At 51.5% G+C, this 21,762-nt stretch overlaps 1 protein-coding gene across 4 annotated transcripts in view; it reads right to left on the bottom strand.

Moving 5' to 3' along the window:
- Positions 1 to 311: 311 nt before the first annotated feature.
- PHACTR1 (phosphatase and actin regulator 1) overlaps positions 312 to 21,762 on the bottom strand; it is a 321,038-nt gene continuing 299,587 nt past the window's right edge. For all 4 annotated transcript variants that reach the window (XM_047794426.1, XM_047794427.1, XM_047794424.1 and 1 more), the window contains 5 exons: positions 13,970 to 14,025; positions 8,446 to 8,507; positions 3,924 to 4,064; positions 2,147 to 2,223; positions 312 to 1,071 (listed from right to left, as the gene is read on the bottom strand). In XM_047794426.1, coding sequence (XP_047650382.1) covers positions 1,056 to 1,071; positions 2,147 to 2,223; positions 3,924 to 4,064; positions 8,446 to 8,507; positions 13,970 to 14,025 — 352 coding nt within the window. In that variant the 3' untranslated portion in view covers positions 312 to 1,055. The remainder of the gene's footprint in view (positions 1,072 to 2,146; positions 2,224 to 3,923; positions 4,065 to 8,445; positions 8,508 to 13,969; positions 14,026 to 21,762) is intronic.

The raw sequence follows: 21,762 nt of genomic DNA, 5'->3' as shown, positions 1-21,762 counted from the left end.
TCAAGGCGCCCCCCCGCCCCGGCAGCATCAGGAGGAGAGGAAGGACTCCCCTGAGAAGTGGGGGGCAGAGGGGATACAGCACAACAGGCCTCACCCGGGGCTTCTCCCCAGATGCTCCTCAGCGCAAAGAAAGCCTGGAGGGCCCTCAGGTGGCCCAAGCGGACCAGTCCCCCAGCGGCTGGGAGAGCCAGTCTTTCAGGAATGATTTTGGGCCTGCACGCGTGGGTCTTTCCTTCAGCGGCCGTTCACGTCCACGCCACCCCCTCACCAGCCCTGCGGCCACACAGAGAAAACGAAGGACAGCAGCCAAGCAGTTTGTCACCCCAGGCTTTATGTCCTCAAGAGGGACTCTGCGCTCCCACGTGTGCTACCACCCTGACAGCACTGGCTGTGGGTGTCCCTAAGCTCCCCCATGACATCTGGCTTTTTGCGTGACACCTTTCTCCTAAAGCAGCCTTCCATGACTGGAGCACACATACTCCGGACAGACAGCCCCCGCCACACTCCCCCAGCCAAGGGCTCTCCCTTTGTTCACTGCACGCACGGGGGCTGAAGGGAGAGAAGAGCAGCTGCCCCACTGGGGGCCACGCCGGGCCAGGGTGTTTGGCCATGTCTCGAAGGCCAAACAGATCGCACGCTTTGTACCGTCATCCCAGGCCAGAGCCACTGTCTCAGCTTTCTTTGGACTCAGGTGCCAGACACTCTCGAGGCAGAGGCTCGCCGGCCGGAGCCTGAACGAATTCGGTGCCTGCCGTCCTGGCCGCAGCGGCCCAGGGCTGCTCCCAGTGCCGGAAATTCTTCGGTGCCCTCGGCCCGGCCCTGGCTGGGGCTCAGTCCATCGTCAGCGGTGGTGCCAGCAGGTCTGGCCACGGCACCGGAACCATCGAGTATTTGCAAGCGGAATCCTGATTGTGTTTCCTCCTCTTCTTCTTCTTTTAAAAAAAGGCAGTTCAGAAGATTTACATCGTAATGGGGAAGTGAATAAATACCAGCACTTATGGTTCTTATAAATTTATGTTTTGAAGACAGCATAGCACTCAAGAGGAGGTCAACGGTTAAGGTCGGTGAAATCTAGGAAAACAAACAATTCAATCAGGACCGAGGGTCGCCCAGAGGGCTCGGGCGTGACACTCTGAGCTTCGCATCTGCAGAGTCCTTGTTCCCAACAGCACAGCGACAGGGAGCCTGAAATCTCCAGCCAGAGGCAAAAGAATCTCCACCGAACGCCCCCAAGAACTTGGGGCCACCAAATTCACCGGTGATTGTGGAGTCGTTTCACTGGAGCTCCCGGGAGCCAAGAGCCCCGGTAAGGGGTAAGGATGGAGCAGCAAGGCAGAAAATCCCACCTTGTCTCCACACCTTCAGCAAAAGAGGAAGGCGGGAGGATTAAGTCAACGGCTCCATGACGGCCCAGGCCTGGGGCTCTGTACCTATCTCTCCCGGCTTCAGTCTCCCCAAGGTCAGCCCACAGGACCCTCTGGCAGAGTGACATGGAATCACAGGACTGATCCCGCTCTGAAAGCAGCATGTGGATTTGGTGTCTTGCCCTGGTTTGGTATTTTTTAACCTCATTTGGTAAATTGGCAATGGTGTTTTCCTCCTCAGCTTCCATTTTCATAAAACCCCACCGTGTTGGTAGTCAGGCGCTTATCAGCTCTTGACTTGAATGAGTTAACAACTAGGCACTAAGAAGGCTGCCTGCAGCCTGGGCCTTTCAGGCTCCATCCCCTGCTGTCAGTAACCACGGTGGAACCTCACCTTGAGCTGTCTTCACCACCTCCCCCCCCGCACCCCCCCCATCCTCCAGAAGCAGCTGGGATAGTCTAGTATGAGGGTAAATAATTTTTTCTTTTTTGGCTTTTTGCCTTGAGCCGCTCCCGCGGCATATGGAGGTTCCCAGGCTAGGGGTCTCATCGGAGCTGTAGCCACCGGCCTATGCCACAGCCACAGCAATGCGGGATCCGAGCTGCGTCTGCAACCTACACCACAGCTCATGGCAACGCGGATCCTTAATCCACTGAGCAGGGCCAGGGATCGAACCTGCAACCCCATAGTTCCCAGTTGGATTCGCTAACCACTGTGGCACAACGGAAACTCCCAGGGTGAATGTAATTTGAGGGGGGAAAGTACCCCACTTGATACTCACCTTGTTAAATGTCTACTCAATTCGTGAACTTCCATTTCAGTGCTTTTAAATTCATTGAGCTCCTTTCGAATGGCAGCCTGGAAGGAAGAGACGCCCATGAATGGACAAAGGAAGCAGAGGAAAAGGAGCTTGCCCTTCACTGCCTTCCTAACCATCTCTCCTTTCAACAAAGCCCAATCAGTGCGTAAAACGGATTCCTTCCTTGGGAGAGAAAAATGACCTGAGCTATGCTGTCGAAGCTACGGAGAATCCCCTCCCCTAGTCTAAGCTGCCAACAATTCTGTGTGGGATGCTGCCCAGAGCTGGTCCAATTGGGCAGCGGGAGGGCCCCCACCCCTGGGTCCCGAGTACATACTGACAGGTCAGCCTCTCATCTTCTGTAGGTAAATCTAGCTCATCAGAGCCATGTTGATGCCTCAGGATGGATACTTCTAGAACAGGTGGGTCACATTCCCCAACCAAATTAAGGGAAGGGGTGATGGCCAGCTCCCCGCTTCCCCTCTGATTTCTGAAGCCTTTGTCCTTTGGCTGCACTGTTGACTATTTCACCATCCAGGGCGTGAAATGGGTTTTGAATAACCTCAAATTTGCATGAGATAAATCTAAATGACCCCACCCTGCCAGATGTGGCTGCAGTGAGGGGGCGGGGTGGGGCAATCAGACCATGAGGAGGGGGAGGGCAGCAGAAGTGCTGGGGGTTGGAGAAAACCCACTTCTTCCTTAGGAGCTGAATTTTTTTTCTTTCTAGGGCCACACCTGCAGTATATGGAGGTTCCCAGGCTAGGAGTCAAATCAGAGCTGCAGTTGCCAGCCTACGCCACAGCCACACCACACCCAAGCTGCATCTGCGACCTACACCACAGCTCACAGCAACTCGGGATCCTTAATTCACTGAGCGAGGCCAGGGATCAAACCTGCATCCTTATGGACATTATATCAGGTTCTTAACCTGCTGAGCCACAACGGGAACTCCAGGGGCTGAAATTGTAAACATGTTCAGTGCCTGCTGGGCAGCACTGGGCAGGGCGGGCACTGCTTCTCGTAGCCTGGGAGGAAGCAGACAGGCTCCTGCTTGACGGGTGTGCGGAACGTCAGCATGGGGGGGGGGGCATGGAGGCGGCTTGTGCTTTCCCTGGACGTTTGTGAGTTCCCGCATCCAACACAAGAGCAGGGAACCTGGGCCTTTCCTCTAGTCCCATCTGTGTGACACCCCGGCCTGGGGGAACCAGGCTCCTGGGCCGCTCACCTATGGAGGGAGGAGGTGAGGCTGTACTTACAGAGAAGAGCAGAGGGGTCCACTCCTGGGACTGGGGGCTGACCCACCACGTGGGAGGCAGCCTCTGGCAGGGGCCTCTGGTCACATCAGTTCCCTATCCCCCCCACCCCAAAGCGCAGCAGCCTCCCTGCGCCCAGGCTCCAGACGCCCCCTGTATCACGTGTAAGGAGGCCACTGCCCACGAATGGAAGGGCCAAGGCAGGACCCTCGAGGGGAAGGTCCCAGTGTCCCCTGAGTCCCCTTATCATCAGTCATATATTGGACATGGCTGTTATCTTTCTTTTTTAAAAGGCTCTGGCCCTCCAGTGCCCTTGGTGCCTGCATTAGAATCACAAAGGATCCCCAAGCAGAGGTCCCTTTAGATCTCTGCGCGCGCCAGTGGATAGAAAAAGCGTGCCTGTCCCGTGCCTCCTCCAAGCCGGGGGGCCCTCAGCTCTGGCGCCCTCGGGGATGGGCCCGGGGCCCCGAGCGCCAGCACCCCCACGGGGCCCAAGGGCCTACTTTGTCGGCAGCGGTGAGGCGGGTCCACGGCTTGTCGGCCCTGCGGTCGTAGTCCTGAGCGTCGGCCACCTCCACGTAGTCGCTGAAGCGGATGAGGATCTTCCGTTCCCGGAGCTCCTCCACCGTGGGCCTCTGGCTGAGCTGCGGGGCGAGAGACAGCGGCGGTAAGCCCGGGGGCTTCGGCTCACTCGGACCGGCCGCGGGTTGGCAGGGGTGGAGGTGACCTCCCGAGAGGCCCCGACTCCTGACCCGCCTGTGAGGGGCAGAGCCCAGGGGCGGCCCTGGGGCTTCCGAGGAAGGAGTCTGGTGTCTCGAGAGACCGCCAGCCAGGCTGCCTCTTCGGAAGGCTGCCGGGTCTCGGCTGGACAAGCAGTGTGTCCTCCGTGTGGGTGTGGCTGCACCCCCACCTGTCCTTCCTCTGCCATCAGGTGGCAGAAACCGTCCCCCATGCTTCTGTACTATTCTGGATTTGTGACTCCACATGAGTGTGTCATTCGTCGTGCTCCCTGCAAGACGGGTTTGTGATAGCGTGTGGGTACGTCTTAGACACAAAAAAGTGCAGGTGCTAAGAGTGGCATGTGCAGGAACGGAATATGCTGAGGTACGAGGTCAGAGACGCTGCCCCATAGGAGCTCAAAGGAAGGGCGCGGCTTCCCAGGTCAAGCTAAGCTGTGCTGATGCCAAGGCAGAGCCGGGACAGGCCCTGGGGCTGGTCGGTGGTGAGGGACTGAAACGAGTAAGTGCTCAGCCATCTCCCGCGCTGCCCACCGGCACCCCCTCACTCTGCACTTGAACAACATCTGGCTGCCGTTTCTATTATCTCCTCCTGTCACCTGGGTTATTGCTTCTGGAGCAGTACAGTGGCTCTTTAGGATGCTGTCAATTCGTGTTCAACTGATGTTATTCAAAAGCAACGTTTCTCTAAGCCCTAGACTGTATTTAATTCTATTAATAGAAGATGCAGTCAGATAGACTCTTACCACAAAGGCCTATAAAACAAACACAAGTGAATCCAAACCACCCTGGCTGTTTTGACTCTGTATCACGCAGCTGCCATAAACCTCTGGCTGGTGCCAGAATGTTCCTCTTGCTGCCAACTGGCCTACAAGGGAAGAGCATAATTAGATGATGGCCTGGCTGCTATTGCACAGTGGTGGCAGGAATTGCGAGGCTCCAGGCAGGACCAAACAGCCTGTAGCTCCCCCCTGGCTGAGGCTGGAAAGATACGGGGAGCAGAGCCCTGCTGGGCTGTGGCAGTGGGCCGCTTGTTAAGACTCCGCAGTTCCCTCTGCATGGCCCCAGTCTCTCCCGAGGTGGCCCTGGTTTTTCCAGGATAGGATTGCTTTGGCATCAGTGGGGGTCTGTCACAGGAACCCAGGGACTGCTAAGAACAAAAATGGTGGTCTCTCCTGACGCCAGAATGTGAGTGCGGGGAGCTTGGTTCTGTGTTACAACACACACAGCCATTCTCCAGAATGAACGAGGGCCGCTTTGCCAAACCCTAGCATGCGTTTCTAAGGACGAGTAAGGTGTGTGTTAGAGGAACCGCAGTATTTCCCAAGCGTGCCATGGCACGAGAAAAGTGGTTAGGCATGGACTTTTTCGCCTTTACATTTCTGGAGATCCTGATCTGGATGTTACTAACAGCCTATGGTAGAAGATTCTGGAGTGAAGAGAAAACAAGAGGTTGGCTCTGAACAATATCAAATACTCAACAACAGCTCAAGCTGGGGCCCAAGTTCCACTATTAATACAACCTGACGCAGGTGCATTCTTCCTTCCTCCCTCACTTCTTTCCATCCATCCAGCCAGCTACCTAGCAATTTTTTTTTGGGGGGGGGGGAGTGGGAGGAAGACATTTATTACAAAACAAAGCATGTGATTTTTTTAGGTTCGTCTCAATTGGCTGAAGAAAATGACTAGTCTGTTGGTATAAGCATCCGCTACTATGTCTGGTCTTTCTCAGTGCCTTAAAATGAAATAGAATGGCACTGAGCAGAGAGCCTCAGGCTGTGGGTAAGCCGCTGCAAAGCGTCCACCATCCCTGGCATCTGGTCCTGGTGTGATACGGACTCCTGAGGAACACACTGTGCCCGGAAGCAGGAGGCGACGTGGATTTCCCACCCGCTGGCCGGCTCCACGTGTCACAAGACCAGATGTGAAAGCTGCTCCTGGTCCCTCCCTTATAAACAGTTCACCTTTCACTCAAGCTCATTGCTTCTAATTCCCCAAGCCGGTCCTGGTCCCGGGGGAGGGCAGATGCTGAAATTACAAGGCTGTTTTCCTGGGAGAAGGAAATCAGGATAACCAGGAGGAGAAAGAAGCATTTACCCTGTCATGAAGACCTACAAAAATGATGGGTATTTGGGGGGTCCCCACCCCTTGGGGGTCGGGGGGGGAGGGTGTGGGAGTAAAACCCTCTTCTCTCTCTCCCTCCTGCCAAATTCTGCAATTAGTCACGTTTTCCCCTGCAAAATCATGTACTCCTTTCAAAGAGGTGAAAATTAAGTGCATGTCCAAATCCTGTCCTCTTGCTAGATTTTTAGCAAGAAACCTTAAAATTGAGAATTCTGGGGTTGCAGCAATCAACTCCAATGACATTTAAAAAAAATCTGATTAAAAGGAGTTCCCGTTGTGGCGCAGTGGTTAACGAATCTGACTAGGAACCATGAGGTTGCGGGTTCGGTCCCTGCCCTTGCTTAGTGGGTTAACAATCCGGCGTTGCCGCGAGCTGTGGTGTAGGTTGCAGACGCGGCTCGGATTCCGTGTTGCTGTGGCTCTGGCGTAGGCCAGTGGCTACAGCTCCGATTCGACCCCTAGCCTGGGAACCTCCATATGCCGCGGGAGCAGCCCAAGAAATAGCAAAAAGACAAAAAAAAAAATCTGATTAAAGATTGTTTCTGGAGTTCCTGTAATGGCTCAGTGGTTAACAAATCCGACTAGGAACCATGAGGTTGCGGGTACGATCCCTGGCCTCGCTCAGTGGGTTAAGGATCCAGCATTGCTGTGAGCTGTGGTGTAGGTTGCAGATGCGGCTCAGATCCTGCATTGCTGTGGCTGTGGTATAGGCCAGCAGCTACAGCTCTCATTAGACCCCTAGCCTGGGAACCTCCATATACCACAGGTGCAGCCCTAGAAAAAGACAAAAAAAAAAAGAAAAAAAAAGAAAAAAAGATTGTTTCTGAATATCTAGGCCTTTCTATATCAGAAACGAGGGGGCCTTACCCATCTCTCTTTGGCACCCTTGTCATTTAAGGACACAGAACAAGATTTTGTATCCCCACCCCCAACCGCCGCCGGTTCCCCTCACTTCTCAGGCGCAAGAGGAATGTCCTGTATCCCCAAGGGCTGACTGCAGTGAGGGGACCTGGGTGAAGTGAGGTCCCTTAGCTCTCGTTTGAGTTTCCCACCAGGGGACACCGGCCTGTCACGGGCCTGTCAGGACTTTGCTTATCCCATTCCTTTTAACTGGGATGGCATCTGGCTTGTCACCAGACGTCTGTGATGCTCTACGGGCAAGAAAGTGTTGAGAAACACAAATTGTCACTTTAATAATTGCCATGGTATTTTAGGATCTTTGGATTTCTCCCTTTGTATTTCTAGGCAGAAGAGTCCATTAATAAACCTTTTAAAAAATTAATTTTAATGGGTCTCTTAACTGTCTCTAAGCTTTGAGTATCTTTCTCTCAAGATGGTCACTGTAGGAGGCTGATTAAAAACACTCTAGTCAGAAAATAGTATTAGATCTTCTGAGTCATCAATTAATTAAACGTGTCCACATCCTCCAAGAATAGCCTCGAATAAGAGTTTATTAACAAAGAGGGCACGCATAGAATTAGATCCACATGGGTCTATAGCACATTGCCAAGCCGTCTATTTTGGGAGTTAAAAATACATATAAATTCTAGCTTTCTGACTCTTCTTGAAGTGCTGTTCCAACATGGTCATTAGATTTCTCAGTACCTGTCCAGGGCCACGCCACTCTGAATGTGACCAGTCTCATCAGATTTATCGGTATTTTCGGCATTTTCCTAACTCAGTAATTCAAATTGGATTTAGCAGAGCGAACTCAAACCAGTCTTAGGTAATAGGCTAGGAGTAGTTTCAGAGAGACAAGGAAAAATCATACCTTCCCAGGGTCATAGCAAACGCACTGCCATCTTTGACCTGTTGATTTTGATAATAAATTTCTCACTGCTTGATGGGGTTACCGTGACTTTTTAGAGACAAAATAGTCACTGTAACTGAAAGTATAATGCACCCACTATCACGTCATGTGGGGGCAGGTCAGTGTCACAAAATCAAGCAACACAGGATGTCACCAGCCAAATGGCCCGAGGGTCATGAAGCTGGGCTGACCACCGGCCCCTGGAGAGTCCAGAGAGCCACACGCTCTGACCCCGAGAAGCGGGAGCACCAGTGTCACTTCCACTGGGCCAGGCAGCTGCAAGGCCGACAGAGGGCACAGGAGAGGCAGGCGGCCCCCTCTCCCGCCCCAGCTCGGCACAGAGAACCATCTCACCTTCCGAGTTAACCTCCTCTTGATCTCTCTTTTCTCCTCTTGTTCCTCTTGTTCATTCCGAGCTGAAAGAAACATTTAAGATGCTTTTGAGTTTCACTCATGGTTATGCACACCCACTGAACCTCTGCAGGTTCTAGGCCAAGCAGCTCATAGTTTGAAAAGGAGGGGGAGTTCCCGCTGCGGTTCAGTGGGTTAAGAACCTGACTGGTATTCACGAGGATGCGGGTTCGACCCTCGGCCCCACTCAGTGGGTTGAGGATCCGGCGTTGCTGTGGCTGTGATGGAGGCTGGTAGCTGCAGCTCCAATTTGACCCCTAGCCTGGGAAGTTCCATAGGCCACATGTGTGGCCCTAAAAAGAAAAAAAAGGGGGGCATTCCCATCCACTTCCGTGGCTACCCTTCTGCCCGTGGGGACACTTTGCAAAATACCTGCATGATTTCAAGTTGGTGGGGGGCAGGGTGACCTTGTTTTACGTCACGTGGGGTCTTGAGTCTGCAGTCAGAAACTCGGGGTCAAGAAGTGGGGCCACAAGGACGCAGGTCTTGAAAGAGTGGGGCGCTGTTCACGGCAACCCAGGCCCCAGGGGAGGGCTCCTTCTCTGGACAAGACTCGGGCCTCACTCACCCCTGCCTCAAGCCTCACAGGGATCGAAGGGGACTCACTGTGATGTGTAGCCCTGGCGACAGGTGCCCTGGCGACAGGTGCCCCATACGGATGGAACAGAAGGCAGGGCCCCCCACCATCCCCTGGCAGGGGTGGGGGTGCTCCCTGCCACAGAAACAGAACGAAGCCCAGCCGATGCCCAGGCAAGGCTACAATTTCAAAACGCTCACCTTTCACAAGCCCTGATTCCATTAATTCTCTGAATCTTCCAAGAAGTCCACAGAGCATGTGGGAGGCCGCGGTGTGGGGTACAACTGCCTGCATTTAGACTTTTAAGAAGTGTCTTAGGAGAGCAGACTTTGGAGCTGAACCGGTCTCAGCTTACTGTGGGGCGTGACTTAGCGGATGTGGGAAGCTCCCAAGGTAAGAGGGTCTGGGGAAGGGAGCAGAGATCTGGAGGGCAGAAACGTGGCCCGAGTAAGTAACGGGATGACCCTGGGTCCATCGCTGTCCTCCCGGGCCTTGGGATGGAGGCCTGGGGAGCAGTATACTATTGTCTAGCTTGAAGAAAATCATTAGTTAACTGACTCCAATGCCTCTGCTTCTCTTCTCCTGAATGGAGAGCATGAGAGAGGGCACACCACTGCAAGCTGACGTTGGCACAGGCTGCATGAAGAGGGCCCCGGGCACCTGTTCTTTTGTGGTGAGATCTCTGTTGTCAGTTACATTTCAATCTGTTACCTTACCACGTGTGGGCACAGGACAGATCTTTAAAAGAGGGACCCCCCCCCCCTGAGTTCCTGTTGTGGCTCAGCAGTTGACGAACCCTACTGGCATCCATGAGGACTCTGGTTCAATCCCTGGCCTCGCTCCGTGGGTTAAGGATCTGGCATTGCCGTTAGCTGTGGCGTAGGCTGCAGATGCAGCTCGGATCTGGCGTTGCTATGGCTGTGGTGTAGGCTGGCACCTGTAGCTCTGATTCGACTCCTAGCCTGGGAACCTCCATATGCCACAGGTGTGGCCCTAAAAAGAAAAAAGAAAAGAGGGACCCCCTTGCACTTAGAAGAGGGGTCTCCCCGGCCCTCCTTGCCAGCCCGACAGCAGCAACCACTGGCTCACACCTCTGGCTAGACGGTTCAGATCACAGCTCGGGCCCTCGGGCAACAGCCTCAGGGGCACACTTGAGTCACGGTGATTGCCTGTGGGGATCAGGATTTGGGATGGGGGCAGAGCCAGAGATGCCCACCTCCTGCTGCGGCCCCACAGTGCCCTGAACCCTACACAAGAGCTCCTTCGTCTGGATTGAAAGGTCCTCCCTCCCTCCCCGTCCCAACGTGCCTTTTAAAAATGGGGATTTCTCTTGGACAAAACCCCATTAAACCAGTCAGCCGTTACTATCTTCGTATGAACGAGTCTAGCAGAGATACAGTGGGAGGCCAAGGCCAGACCCAGAAGGGCGCCCCAGACAGCTGCCTCTGCAGGTGGGGGAGGGGGAGGCGAGCTCTGGGGTGGACAGTGAGTGCCCAGGAGGCAGCAGGAGGGCACCTGGGCAAAATGTACGGACTCCCGGCACACGAGGGCCCGGAGGGGCCCCAAAGACGCGGAGGCTACTGCCCTGGGTTCGGCAATGAGGATGTGCATGGCTAATTAGCCACACAAACAGTCCAGCTCTTGTCGCTCAAACCCACTGCCTCTCCCCCAGCACATTTTGCTCGGGGCCAGCCCTCCTCCTCCTCCTGACTGGTTCCTGGCCTCAAGCTCCGCTGGGGCCCCTTCTGGACCACGAAGGTCAGCATCCTGCGTCAGAGCATGGCACCCTCATCTACATGTGTCCCTCAAGTCCCTCTGAAGGGGCAGGGGCCCAAGCTACCACCCATGGAATCTATACCTTTAGTTCAAAGCCATTTACAAACCCAGGGTCATGAGTTCTCAGGCAGTGGGTACCAAGACAACCCCATTAGGCAAGTGGGAGGGGCCGGGAGGGGCCATCGAGTCATCACCCTGCTGCCACCATCAGAGAGCTCATTATGTGCTCAGCTGGGCCCAGTGTCTTACTGGCCGCCAAACAGAGCAAGTGCCACCCACAGGGCCAGGCAGGCTGGGCCGGAACTCAGACCCAGACTCTCAAAGCCCCGCCCCCGCCCAGCCGTGCCACCTCCTCCCGCTGCACCCTTAGTGATGTGTCCAATGCTTTAAAGCTCAGACAATAAATCTCAGAATACATTGTTCGAGGGTGTTTTCGGATCCCGCTAAACATTTCTGGTTTAATGATGCCACGGGGGAGGGAGCGGGAGGGGCTGGGAATTTCGGATAAATAGATGTAAACCATTGCCTTTGGAATGGGTAAGCAATGAGATCCTGCTGTGTAGCACTGGGAACTATGTCTAGTCACTTATGATGGAGCATGATAACGGGAGAAAAAGAATGTATATATGTATGTGGGTCACCTTGCTGTACAGTAGAAAACTGACAGAACACTGTAAACCAGCAATGATGGAAAAAATAAAAATCATTTGAGAAAAGATGATTGATTTTAAAAAGAGCAGGAGAAACCTATTTAGGAAAACAAAGTTCCAGAATGCAGCAGAGTAACACAAACGAAAGCAGGAACATTAAGCTCCTTTCTGAAAAGGTTTGAAACTGTGAAATGATGACCCTGCTTGAACGTGGTCCTACTTCTTTTAATTCGCAGCTGCTGGGAGGGGACGAGAAGGCAGAGGTGGCGTCAGGAAGAGGGAACCGTGGGAACGACTTGTAAAGCCCTTTGCTGCCCTGAACCTGAGCCCCCAGGTGTGCTGGACACAAGAAACTTCCTCTAAGTCTTCAGGATCTTTCTGGATGGTGAGAGAAACCCATCCCAAGGGGACTGCCCCTGTTTCTGATGGAGGAGAGACGTGGGGTAGTGCCTGTAGGAAGCCAGGGCTGCTTCTCTTTCCCAACCCCCCACCCTTGCTGACAGAAGCACTCCCTTTGGGGAACCTGACAAATTCCCCGGAAGCTTTTAGCTTCTTCACATTTAAGAGTCCAATCAGGGGCCCCAGCGACAGCAAGTTCTTCAGAAGCTAAGGAAGAGGGGTAGGGATGAGGCGGCAGGGGAACTAGGAAGCGCCTTCACCAGATTTCTGGTTCGAGGACGAAATGGACACCTCCCTGCTTTTCTTTCTCTCCAACAGTGGACTTTTTTTTTTAATTTTAAATTTTAAAACATTTTATGGCCACACCCACAGCATCTGGAAATTCCCAGGCCAGGAATTGAATCCAAGTTTCGGCTGCGACCTATGCTGCAGCTGCGGCAAGGCTGGATCCTTTAACCCACTGCACCAGGCTGGGAATTGAGCCCGTGCCTCTGTGGCCTCTGCAGCGACCCAAGCTGCTGTGGTCAGGTCCTTAACCCACTGCGCCACAGCGGGAACTCCAGTTAATAATGGATCAGGTATCAAGTTGGGGCAGAAAGAGAAATATCACACAGGCCCAAGGCTTTCCCGACCAGGGACTAGACCTGAAAGAGTCTCATTCCGTTATACTGCACAGCAACCACAGAAACTTTCAGAGGCACCCCTTGGTTAGAAGAATATAATCGTACACACACGACTTCCTAGAGATGCAGGATGCAGGCGAGGTGCCCTCAGGACCGAGGGAGGCCAGGGCTGCAAGTAAGATCCCTGCGAGGTGAGGGAGGCGATGCGGCCCGGGGCAGGCACAGGGTGCTGGGGGGTGGGTGCTGCGGGCCATGCCCTTCTCCCCCTCCCCCTGCCCCCAGCCCTCCCCGATGAAACTCAAGAGCAAAGCATTCGACAATGACCAAGACTTAAGATCACAATGAGGAAGAGAAGAAAAGTAAAATCAGGAACATTTCCATTTGGTCTAAGTGGAAATACCCAGCCTCTGACGCTGAGGCCTCACATGACTGCGGTGTGTGTGCGTGAGTGTGAGTGTGTGTGTGTGCGTGCGCACGCACACCTGTGTGCTCATGCGTAGCAGAGCCGGTCTGTGAAACTCTGCTTGGCACATGTTTCCCTTTTCTGGAGAGAATCAGAAAGGGGCAGGTGTGTGGGGACAAAGGGTCTGAAACTCAAATGCTACCTGCTGACCGTCTGCAGGGCAGCAGCGGGGAGCGTGGAGCACCGAGGAAACAGATGAGCAGAGAGGTTTGATTTTTCAATTACTTTACTGTCTCCCCCTACACTGAGGCATGTTAGTTGGTGTCCATGAGAGGCTTGCTTGCCTTTAGCAATTTTAAGAAAACTCTATTTTCAGCATCACGTGGACTTTCTGGGCACGCCCAGATGCCTCTGGGTCCTGAAACAGACAAGAAGGCTCGTTTCTTTTTAATATCCACAGAGTGACAGCGAGTTTTTCTTGAAGGAGCGTTTGGGCAGCCACCCAGCGACCAGTTGTGGCAGGTCCGAGAGGGGCCCAAGAAGGCAGGCATTTCACCTGGAAATGCTTTTTTGGACTTTGCATCTAACGCTGGGGGGCGGCTGGGGGCGCACGGAATTTATCCTCAGCAGCCAGCCGCAGTGAAAAGTTATGTTTCCTGCCCCCTGCCCTGTTTTCAAGTGGCTATTTGCCTTCCTTTAGCCATCAATAGGGTATTTGCAGTTTTTCAGCCAACTGGGGTTTCCAGGGGACCCCGCGTCTCACTTAGTGAGAAGCTCTCTCATTCGCATTGTCAGCATCTCTGACGTTGCAGCCCACTAAAGGGCAGGTGCCTGCAGACTCTCACAAACCAAGCTGCGTGGAATTGGCTTTCTCAGCTGTGGGGAGGTTGTCCTGGGGGTTCTAACAGGCAAGGGGGGAAGCCTCCACTGCCCCCGGAGAGGGGCTCGGTCCTTTCCCCACAAGCCCACGGGAGAAGCCCCGTGGCCCCCAATTAAACAAGAACCGAAATCAGCGCTCGCCCCGGGCTCGGTCACTTACGTTTCAAAATGTTCCTCTGCTCCAACTCCTCTGCCGTTGGCCTCTGGCTCAGTCGCCTGCGGAAAAAATCCAGGAAAAGTTTTTGGACCATATCACATCCTCCTCGGGTCGTGAATCTCCCCGGCCGTCGCAGATACAAGAAGCAGAGGCAGTGGCTGGGGTCCCCGTTCCATCCTGTGCTCCGAAAGACTGACTCTGGCCACCAACGCCTCCTCAGTTCCTCAATTTCAGCCCCAGGAAAGGCACCCGACGTGATGTCACGTGCAGCTGACCCTCCTCCTTCCTCCCTCGGCCAGCCCCTCCCCGGCCCTGCTCCTCCGGGCCCCCAGGCCAGGGGACTCTTGGCACAGAAGTCCCTTTCTTTCCTTGGGGCCTCCTCCACCTTCGGGAGCGTGGCCTCTGCTTTTCTCCCCCAAGCCCGAGGCTAGAGCTTGCCTCTCCCCACGTTTGTGCAGATCCAGTTAGAACACAAAGCGCCTCATGGCCTCGGGGAGAGAGAGCAGGTCTGTCTGCCAAGAACAATGGCTGTTCTTTGGGTCCCCACCCGTCGCCATCAGAGCCTTATGAGACACGGGGATGACAAACGAACAGGAGCAGAAATGACAGTCCTGCTGCCGGCATGGCATTTAGCCATAACAAGGGAACATCACAGCCAGGACGTGAACTTGCTATGATGCAACAGTGGGGGGAGGGGACAGACGTGAGCAGACACCTGTGATGATGGACCCAGTGATGCAACAATCGGGGGAGGGGACAGACAGTGAGCAGACACTGCATGCGGATGGACGTCACTGGAGAAGGGGAAGCGCCTCAAAGGGGAGACGTGTTTTCAGAGATGCTTTCGTGGACCTGACTCCAAAGGCAAGGGACCCAAAAGCAGAATGAAGGGGACTGGAGCATATGCCCCAAAGCTCTGCACCTGGCAGGACACCATCCTCCAAAGAAAAAGTCAACCCACTGAACGGGAGAATATAATTGCAGATTGTGTATCTGATAAGGGGTTCATATCTACAATATACAAACAGCGAATACAACTCAACAACAGCAGCAAAAAGCAAACAACCCGACTTCCGGCAGAGGCCCTGAATAGACGTATTTCCAAAGAAAACATAGAGATGGCCAGTAAGTACACAAACAGATGCTCTACAATCACTATCAGGGGAATTAAATCAAAACCACAAGGATGTATCACCTCACACCCGTGAGAAAGGTTATTACCAGAAAACAAGGAGTTCCCACTGTGGTGTGGCTTGGATCCCTGTGTTGCCGTGAGCTGTGGTGTAGGTCGCAGACATAGCTTGGATCCCAAGTTGCTGTGGCTGTGATGTAGGTGGGCAGCTATAGCTCCAATTAGACCCCTAGGCTGGGAACCTCCATATGCCTTGGGTGTAGCCCTAAAAAAAAAAAAAAAAAAAGATGTGATACGCACGCACACACACACAATGGAATACTACTCAGCCATAAAGAATGTAACCTTGCCATTTGTGACAACATGGATGGAACCTGAAGTTACTATTCTAAGTGAAATAAGTCCTACATAGAAAGACAAATACCACATGATTTCATGCCTACGTGGATTCTAAAAAACCGCCAAACAAACGTAATAAAACAAAAACTCACAGAAGGGGACTGAGGGCATGGGTGAGATGGGGGAAGGGGATCAAATGCACGGCGACAGACGGTTAACTAGACTTTGGGTGGTGATCACACTGTGGTGTCTCCCGACGCTGAATTATAATGCCACACGCCAGAAACTTACATTCAAAGAAAAAAGAAAAAGAGAAGAAAAGGGAACGACATGCCCGGATGAAATTCCCCTGCTGATCACACAATAGGCTTCGGCCTCACAGAGATGTTTGTCGTTTTTGAGGCTCTTGTTAATGACGCAACAACCCTGCAGGTAATTTATCCTGCTTCTCCACTGGGATGAGGCTTGTGTGAGATGAGAAATTTGTGGCAGAGGCTGGAGGCTCCTCAGAGAATGGGACTAAGAGACAGAAGGGTATGTCCCAGCCACAGAGGTTAGAGTCTGTCCCAAAGATCAGCAACGAGCACCTCTAGCTGGCAGGACTGTTTACCTCCTGGACTCTGAGGCGAGACCCAGAGTGAAAGGAAAAGTCTGTGGAGTTGCCAAGTATAAATATATATTTTTTCCTTTTATGGCCACACCTGTGGCATATGGAAGTTCCCAGGTGCGGGGTCGAATCAAGAGGCAGCTGCCTGCCTACACCACAGCCACACCAGAGCTGAGCCGTGTCTGTGACCTACACCAGAGCTTTCAGCAGCGCCAGATCCTTAACCCCCTGAGTGAGGCCAGGGATCGAACCTGCATCTTCACAGAGACAAGGTTGGGTCCTTAACCTGCTGAGTTACAATGAAACCAGAGCTAAATATTTTAAATTCAATGGTCATTGACAATTGATTCTGTGACACCCCAATATCACTGCCACATAGGCTGTAGACAGGGAATGGGCCTGAATGCCAGAAAAAGGATTTTTGATCAGGTCCCTGTCTGCAAGCGCCACAGCACCCTGGCAATGGCTGGAAATGGTATTCAAAAGTGTTCTGAAGTTCACAAGGACACTTTCAGATTTATTCTTCATTTTCTTCTCAAAACATCCCAGGAAGGCATTATTTACCCCCACTGATAAAGGCCAGCTGGGTATTTGGAAAATCACAATCCTGGAAGTTCTAGCTTGGACTCGGCAATCTCTGTGTCCAAACAGTGTTCTGAGTCTGGAGGAGGAAACTAGATGTTACACAAGTGAGCGAGGGGAGGTCACAGGTCTGGAATGCAGCTCCTGACTCCACTTCGAATGGGCTTCTTAGAGGCTCTGCCTCCCCTTCCAGCTGTTTCCCCCTGAGACTGCTGGTTTCTTTGGTGGGGATGCACAGGCTCCTTGATGGGACCCTTTGGTAAAACCCAGGCTGTACACGAAGCCAGGGCTGGGGGGCAGTACGTTTTGAAGACGCCCTCTAGATTCATGGTGGTGCTTACGGCCGGGAAGTGGGGCCAATGTTTTGGAATCTGATGGTTTGCTCGCTGGCTTCTGCTAAGCAACCCATGGTTTCCATGGCCCGGTTCTATACTGACCTTTTTCTTTTTTCTTTTCCCTTTTTTTTTTTTTTGGCTTTTTAGGGCTGCGCTGGCAGCATATGGAAGCTCTCAGGCTAGGGTCGAATTGGAGCTGCAGCCACAGCAACACGGGATCCGAGCCACATCTGCAACCCACACCACAGCAACGCCGGATCCTTAACCCACTGAGCGAGGTCAGAGATCGCTCTCTCATCCTCATAGATACTAGTCGGATTCTTAACCTGCTGAGCCACAATGGGAACCCCCCTATGGTGACCTTTATTGTTTTTCTCATGGGTCACGTTTGGAGGAGACAAAACGGTAACTGACTGAGTCCCAACCAGAGGAAATTCTGCTGTTAACTAGACAGCCTTATCACCAGACACACAAGGCTTCAAATGAGCCCCTCTGGTTATGTTTCATTTCTCCTGAAAGGGTCTGAGAACATCCAGGCTAATCATAGCTCTAAAATATAGCTAAGCCCTCCTGAGGGGCAAGTGCTAGAATTAGTTATCTTGAATTTGAAAATGAGATTTGGTAGGAAAATGATATCATTGCTTAAGGACAAAAGTGTTAAATAGCTAAGGAGTTAGGGGGTCTGAGTTCTAGTCCTGGCTCAGCTCTGAAGCTACCTGGACAAGGTATCAGACTGACTCAGCCCTAAGATCTTATCTCTGCCAAATTCAGAAGTAACTGAATAAGCTAATGCTGATTTAATGTCTACAATGTACAGGCATGGTTCTGAGAACTGCATGGATATTAATTCACTCAGTCTTCAGGTAGCCCCTTGAAGCAGTACTATAAGCATTTCCTCTGTACAAATGGGGAAACTGAGGCACAGGACATTAAATGCCGTGGCCCGGGCCGCAGAGCTGGCACGAGACAGAGCCAGGACTTAAACACAGGCACCCGGCTTCTAGAGTCTGTTTCAGTATTTTATCTTATTTTGTAATGATCTAGATATTCCACGACTTTCTATCATTTAACTTATTCCAGTATAACTTTAAGGTTTCCAGTTACCAAAAAGATTTTGAAGTTTTTTTCAGAAGACATACCATAAAGCACAATCATTGTTGAAAACATCAATTATAAACTTTTATCTTACATTGATTTAACTCAGTTCTTCTTAATTATGTTTAGATGAGTCATGAACATTTCATGAGGCATTCAATAGCTAACCATCATCTTAAGTTATCTGTCTTGCTGACAAATTCTGTATCAGCGATAACACGAGCTTATTTGACTTTTAGTAAACTTAGAATAAAACAGGATTACATTTAATGCTGAAAACATAGTCTGAATGCTCTTACACAGTGTATTAGTTTCCTGTTGCTGCTGTAACAAAGCAGCACACATACAATGACTTTAAACAACACAAATTTACTATCTTACAGTTCTGGAGGTCAGAAGTCTGGAATGCGTGTGTGTGTGTGGGGGGGGCTAACATCAAAGGCTCAAGGGAGCTGCATTCCTTCTAGAAGAAGAGGAGAATCTGTTCCTTTGCCTCCTTCAGCTTCTAGAGGCTGCCTGCACTGCTGGTGCCTCTTTCAAGCCAGCAGTGTCCAATCCTCCAATCTCTCTCTGACCGACCCTTCTGTCTTCTTACAAAGATGCCAGTGACAACACTGGACCCACACAGATAATCCAGGATAATCTGCTTAACTCAAGATTCCTGACTTCATCACAGCTGCGAGGTCCCTTTTGCTATGAAAGGTTACAAGTTCATAGGACATGGATGTCTTTGCAGGGGGGGTGGTGGTGGTGGTGGGTAATGCTGATATTCTGTCTACTACAACCAACACCCTACTAGTCAGAAACTGCAAACTGATGTCGGGTGGGTTGGATTTGACTCTGCAAGTTCTCCTTGCTCCGAGGTTATCATTTTTGCCCACCTGAATGTCTTCAGATAGGCTATGTGTGATTTAGTTAGCCTGGTCTCCAGCTCTCACTCAGATAAGACCTGTCTGGTTTTCTTCCTTCCTAATCATCCCTAGCCCCCTTTCTGAGTTTGAGACCCCTGGGTGAGATCATCAAGTCATAAGAATCCCAACTTTTGTTTTTCCTTCTTTCATCCATCAATCTATCCAATATTGACAAAGAACCCCCCTGAAGGCAGAGCACCGGTGGTTCTTATGGAGCTCTCAGCCTGGAGGTGCATGTTAGTGATGAAAATGTGCATGATAAAACCAGAGCCACACTCTTCAGGAGCTAGATGACAATAAACTAGGATCAAGAACCAGCAAGCTGGACATGATTTAGACTTTCATGCGATTCAGAGGGCACTACAGACTCTTGTCTCAGGGTTATCAGGCCAGCCAAAAGCAAATCAGCAGCTATGTGCAAGGGAGGCTGAGCACAAGGCAAAATTGTGAAGGAGATGATGTTTTTGTCGGGGCTCTATCTCCTGGACCCTTTCCGACTCAAGTTCTCAGAACTGTGTCATCACTCCTTCTGTGTCATTCCTGTCAGGACTGGTTCTTAAAAATAGATGCTATAACACGAAAAGATGTTCAAGTCACTGCAAATGAAAACTACAATGAGGCATCACCTGTCTGAATGGCCATCATCAAAAAGGCTACAAATAATAAACGCTGGAGAGGGTGCGGAGAAAAGGGAACTCTCTGACACTGTTGGTGGGAATGTAAATCGGTACAACAGCATGGAGGTTCCCTAAAGAATTAAAAATAGGACTACCGTATGATCCAGCAACCCCACTCCTGGGCATCTACCTGGAGAAAACCGTAATTTGAAGAGATACATGCACCCCAATGCTCACTGCAGTCCTATTTACAGCAAGACATGGAAGCAACCTAAATGTTCATCGACAGAGGAATGGTTAAAGAAGATGTGGTATGTATATATACAATGGAATATTACTCGGCCAGTAAAAATAATGAAATAATGTCATTTGTAGCAACATGGATGGACATAGAGATTATTATACCAAGTGAAGTGAGACAAAGACAAATATGATACCACGTACATGTGAAATATAAAAAAATGATACAAATGAACTTATTTACAAAACAGAAACAGACTTACAGCTTTTGAAAACAAATTTTGGTTACCAAAGGGGAAATGTGGAGAGGAGGGATAAATTAGAAGTGTGGGATTAACATATGTACACCAATATATATAAGATAATCAACAAAGACCATGTGTAGAGCACAGGGAACTCTATTGAGTATTCTGTAATAACCTATATGGGAAAACAATCTGAAAAAGAATGGATTTATGTATCTCTATGATGGAATCACTTTGCTATACACCTAAAACTAACACAACTTTGGAAATCAACTCTACTCCAATAACAATGAACAAAACCCAGATGTCATCTACTCAAACACATTCCAATATAAATTCACTGACTCATTTCACCAATTATGGAGTGCCAGTTCTGTGCTGGGCACTGAGGTTCAGGGAGGAGCAGACCAGATCAAGGCCCTGCTCTTCTGGAACCTGAGACTGAAATTTCAGGGCTGGGAGAGGCAGTCATTAATCACCAAGTCACAGGGAGGAGAGATGAGTTAGGAGTTGGGGATTAAAATATACACAACTACAGGAGTTCCTGTCGTGGCTCAGCGGAAATGAATCTGACTGGTATCCATGAGGACATGGGTTCGATCCCTGGCCTCGATCAGAGGGTTAAGGATCCGCTTGGATCCTGTGTTGCTGCGGCTGTGGGGTAGGCCAGTGGCCACTGCTCTGATTTGACCCCTAGCCTGGGAGCCTCCATGTGCCATGGGTGCGGCCCCGAAAAAAAGCTTAAAAAAACACAAAATAACCCACAACTCCTGGATATAAAATAAACAACAAGGACCTTCTTATAGCTCAGGGAACTCTACTCCATATCTTATGATACCTTATCACGGAGAATAACCCCAAACTATATATAGTCAGTTGTATATTATATGTGACCGAATCACTTTGCTGTACACCTAGAACTAACGCATTGTAAATCAACTACATGTCAGTAAGTTTTTAAAAATTACAAAAGCCAAAAACAAGAAAAAACAAAACAAAACAAAACCCCCCACAGTTCCAGAAATGAGTGTAAAGCTGTGTGCAGGAAGAGCTCCTAGGGCGAGGCACCTGGCAGGGATCCTGGGATCTGACCAAGTCGGGAGCTCAGGAAAGGCTTCCCAGAGGAAGGAGTTCTCTTCCCGATCTCCTTCCAGAGGAAGGAGGAAGCCAGCCTGCTGGAGAGGGCGGAGCAAGGGGAAGGGGGACGGTGGGAAACCAGATGGGAGCTGGGCCCTGTGCCCAGGGAGGCCGTGTGGAGGATTCTGATCCCCTCTCAAAGAGCAATGGGAAGCCCCTGAGGAGTTTCAATTTTACGGCAGGCGAGGGGAGCAACAAACGGACACTTCCGGTTCACAACGGATCCTGCTGTTTGTGTGCTGAGAATGGGCGGCGAGATGCAAGAGGCAGTTGGCACTGGAGCCTGAGGAGGCTTCTGCGCACCAGGTAGAGGAGGATGACACCTGCGCTGGGCTACGGTGGCGGCAGATGCGCGTGTTGTTAGGGAGTCAGGCTGGCAGACGGTGGAGACTGCATCTCTGGACAGAGGGGGAAGACGAGCCACACACTGGGCATCTCTTAGGTTCTCTAACTTACACAGTGGCACGGACGGTCATGCCATTCACCGAGAAGGCGGGGGACGCTGGAGGTAACCAGGGGGCTGTGGGGGGTGCGGAGAGGGAAGAGTGGTGGGGAA

Source organism: Phacochoerus africanus, chromosome 9, assembly GCF_016906955.1.
Source record: "Phacochoerus africanus isolate WHEZ1 chromosome 9, ROS_Pafr_v1, whole genome shotgun sequence".
Classification (NCBI taxonomy): Eukaryota; Metazoa; Chordata; class Mammalia; order Artiodactyla; family Suidae; genus Phacochoerus; species Phacochoerus africanus.
Note: the sequence above shows the minus strand (reverse complement) of the source record. Positions and strands in the feature narration are given on the sequence as shown.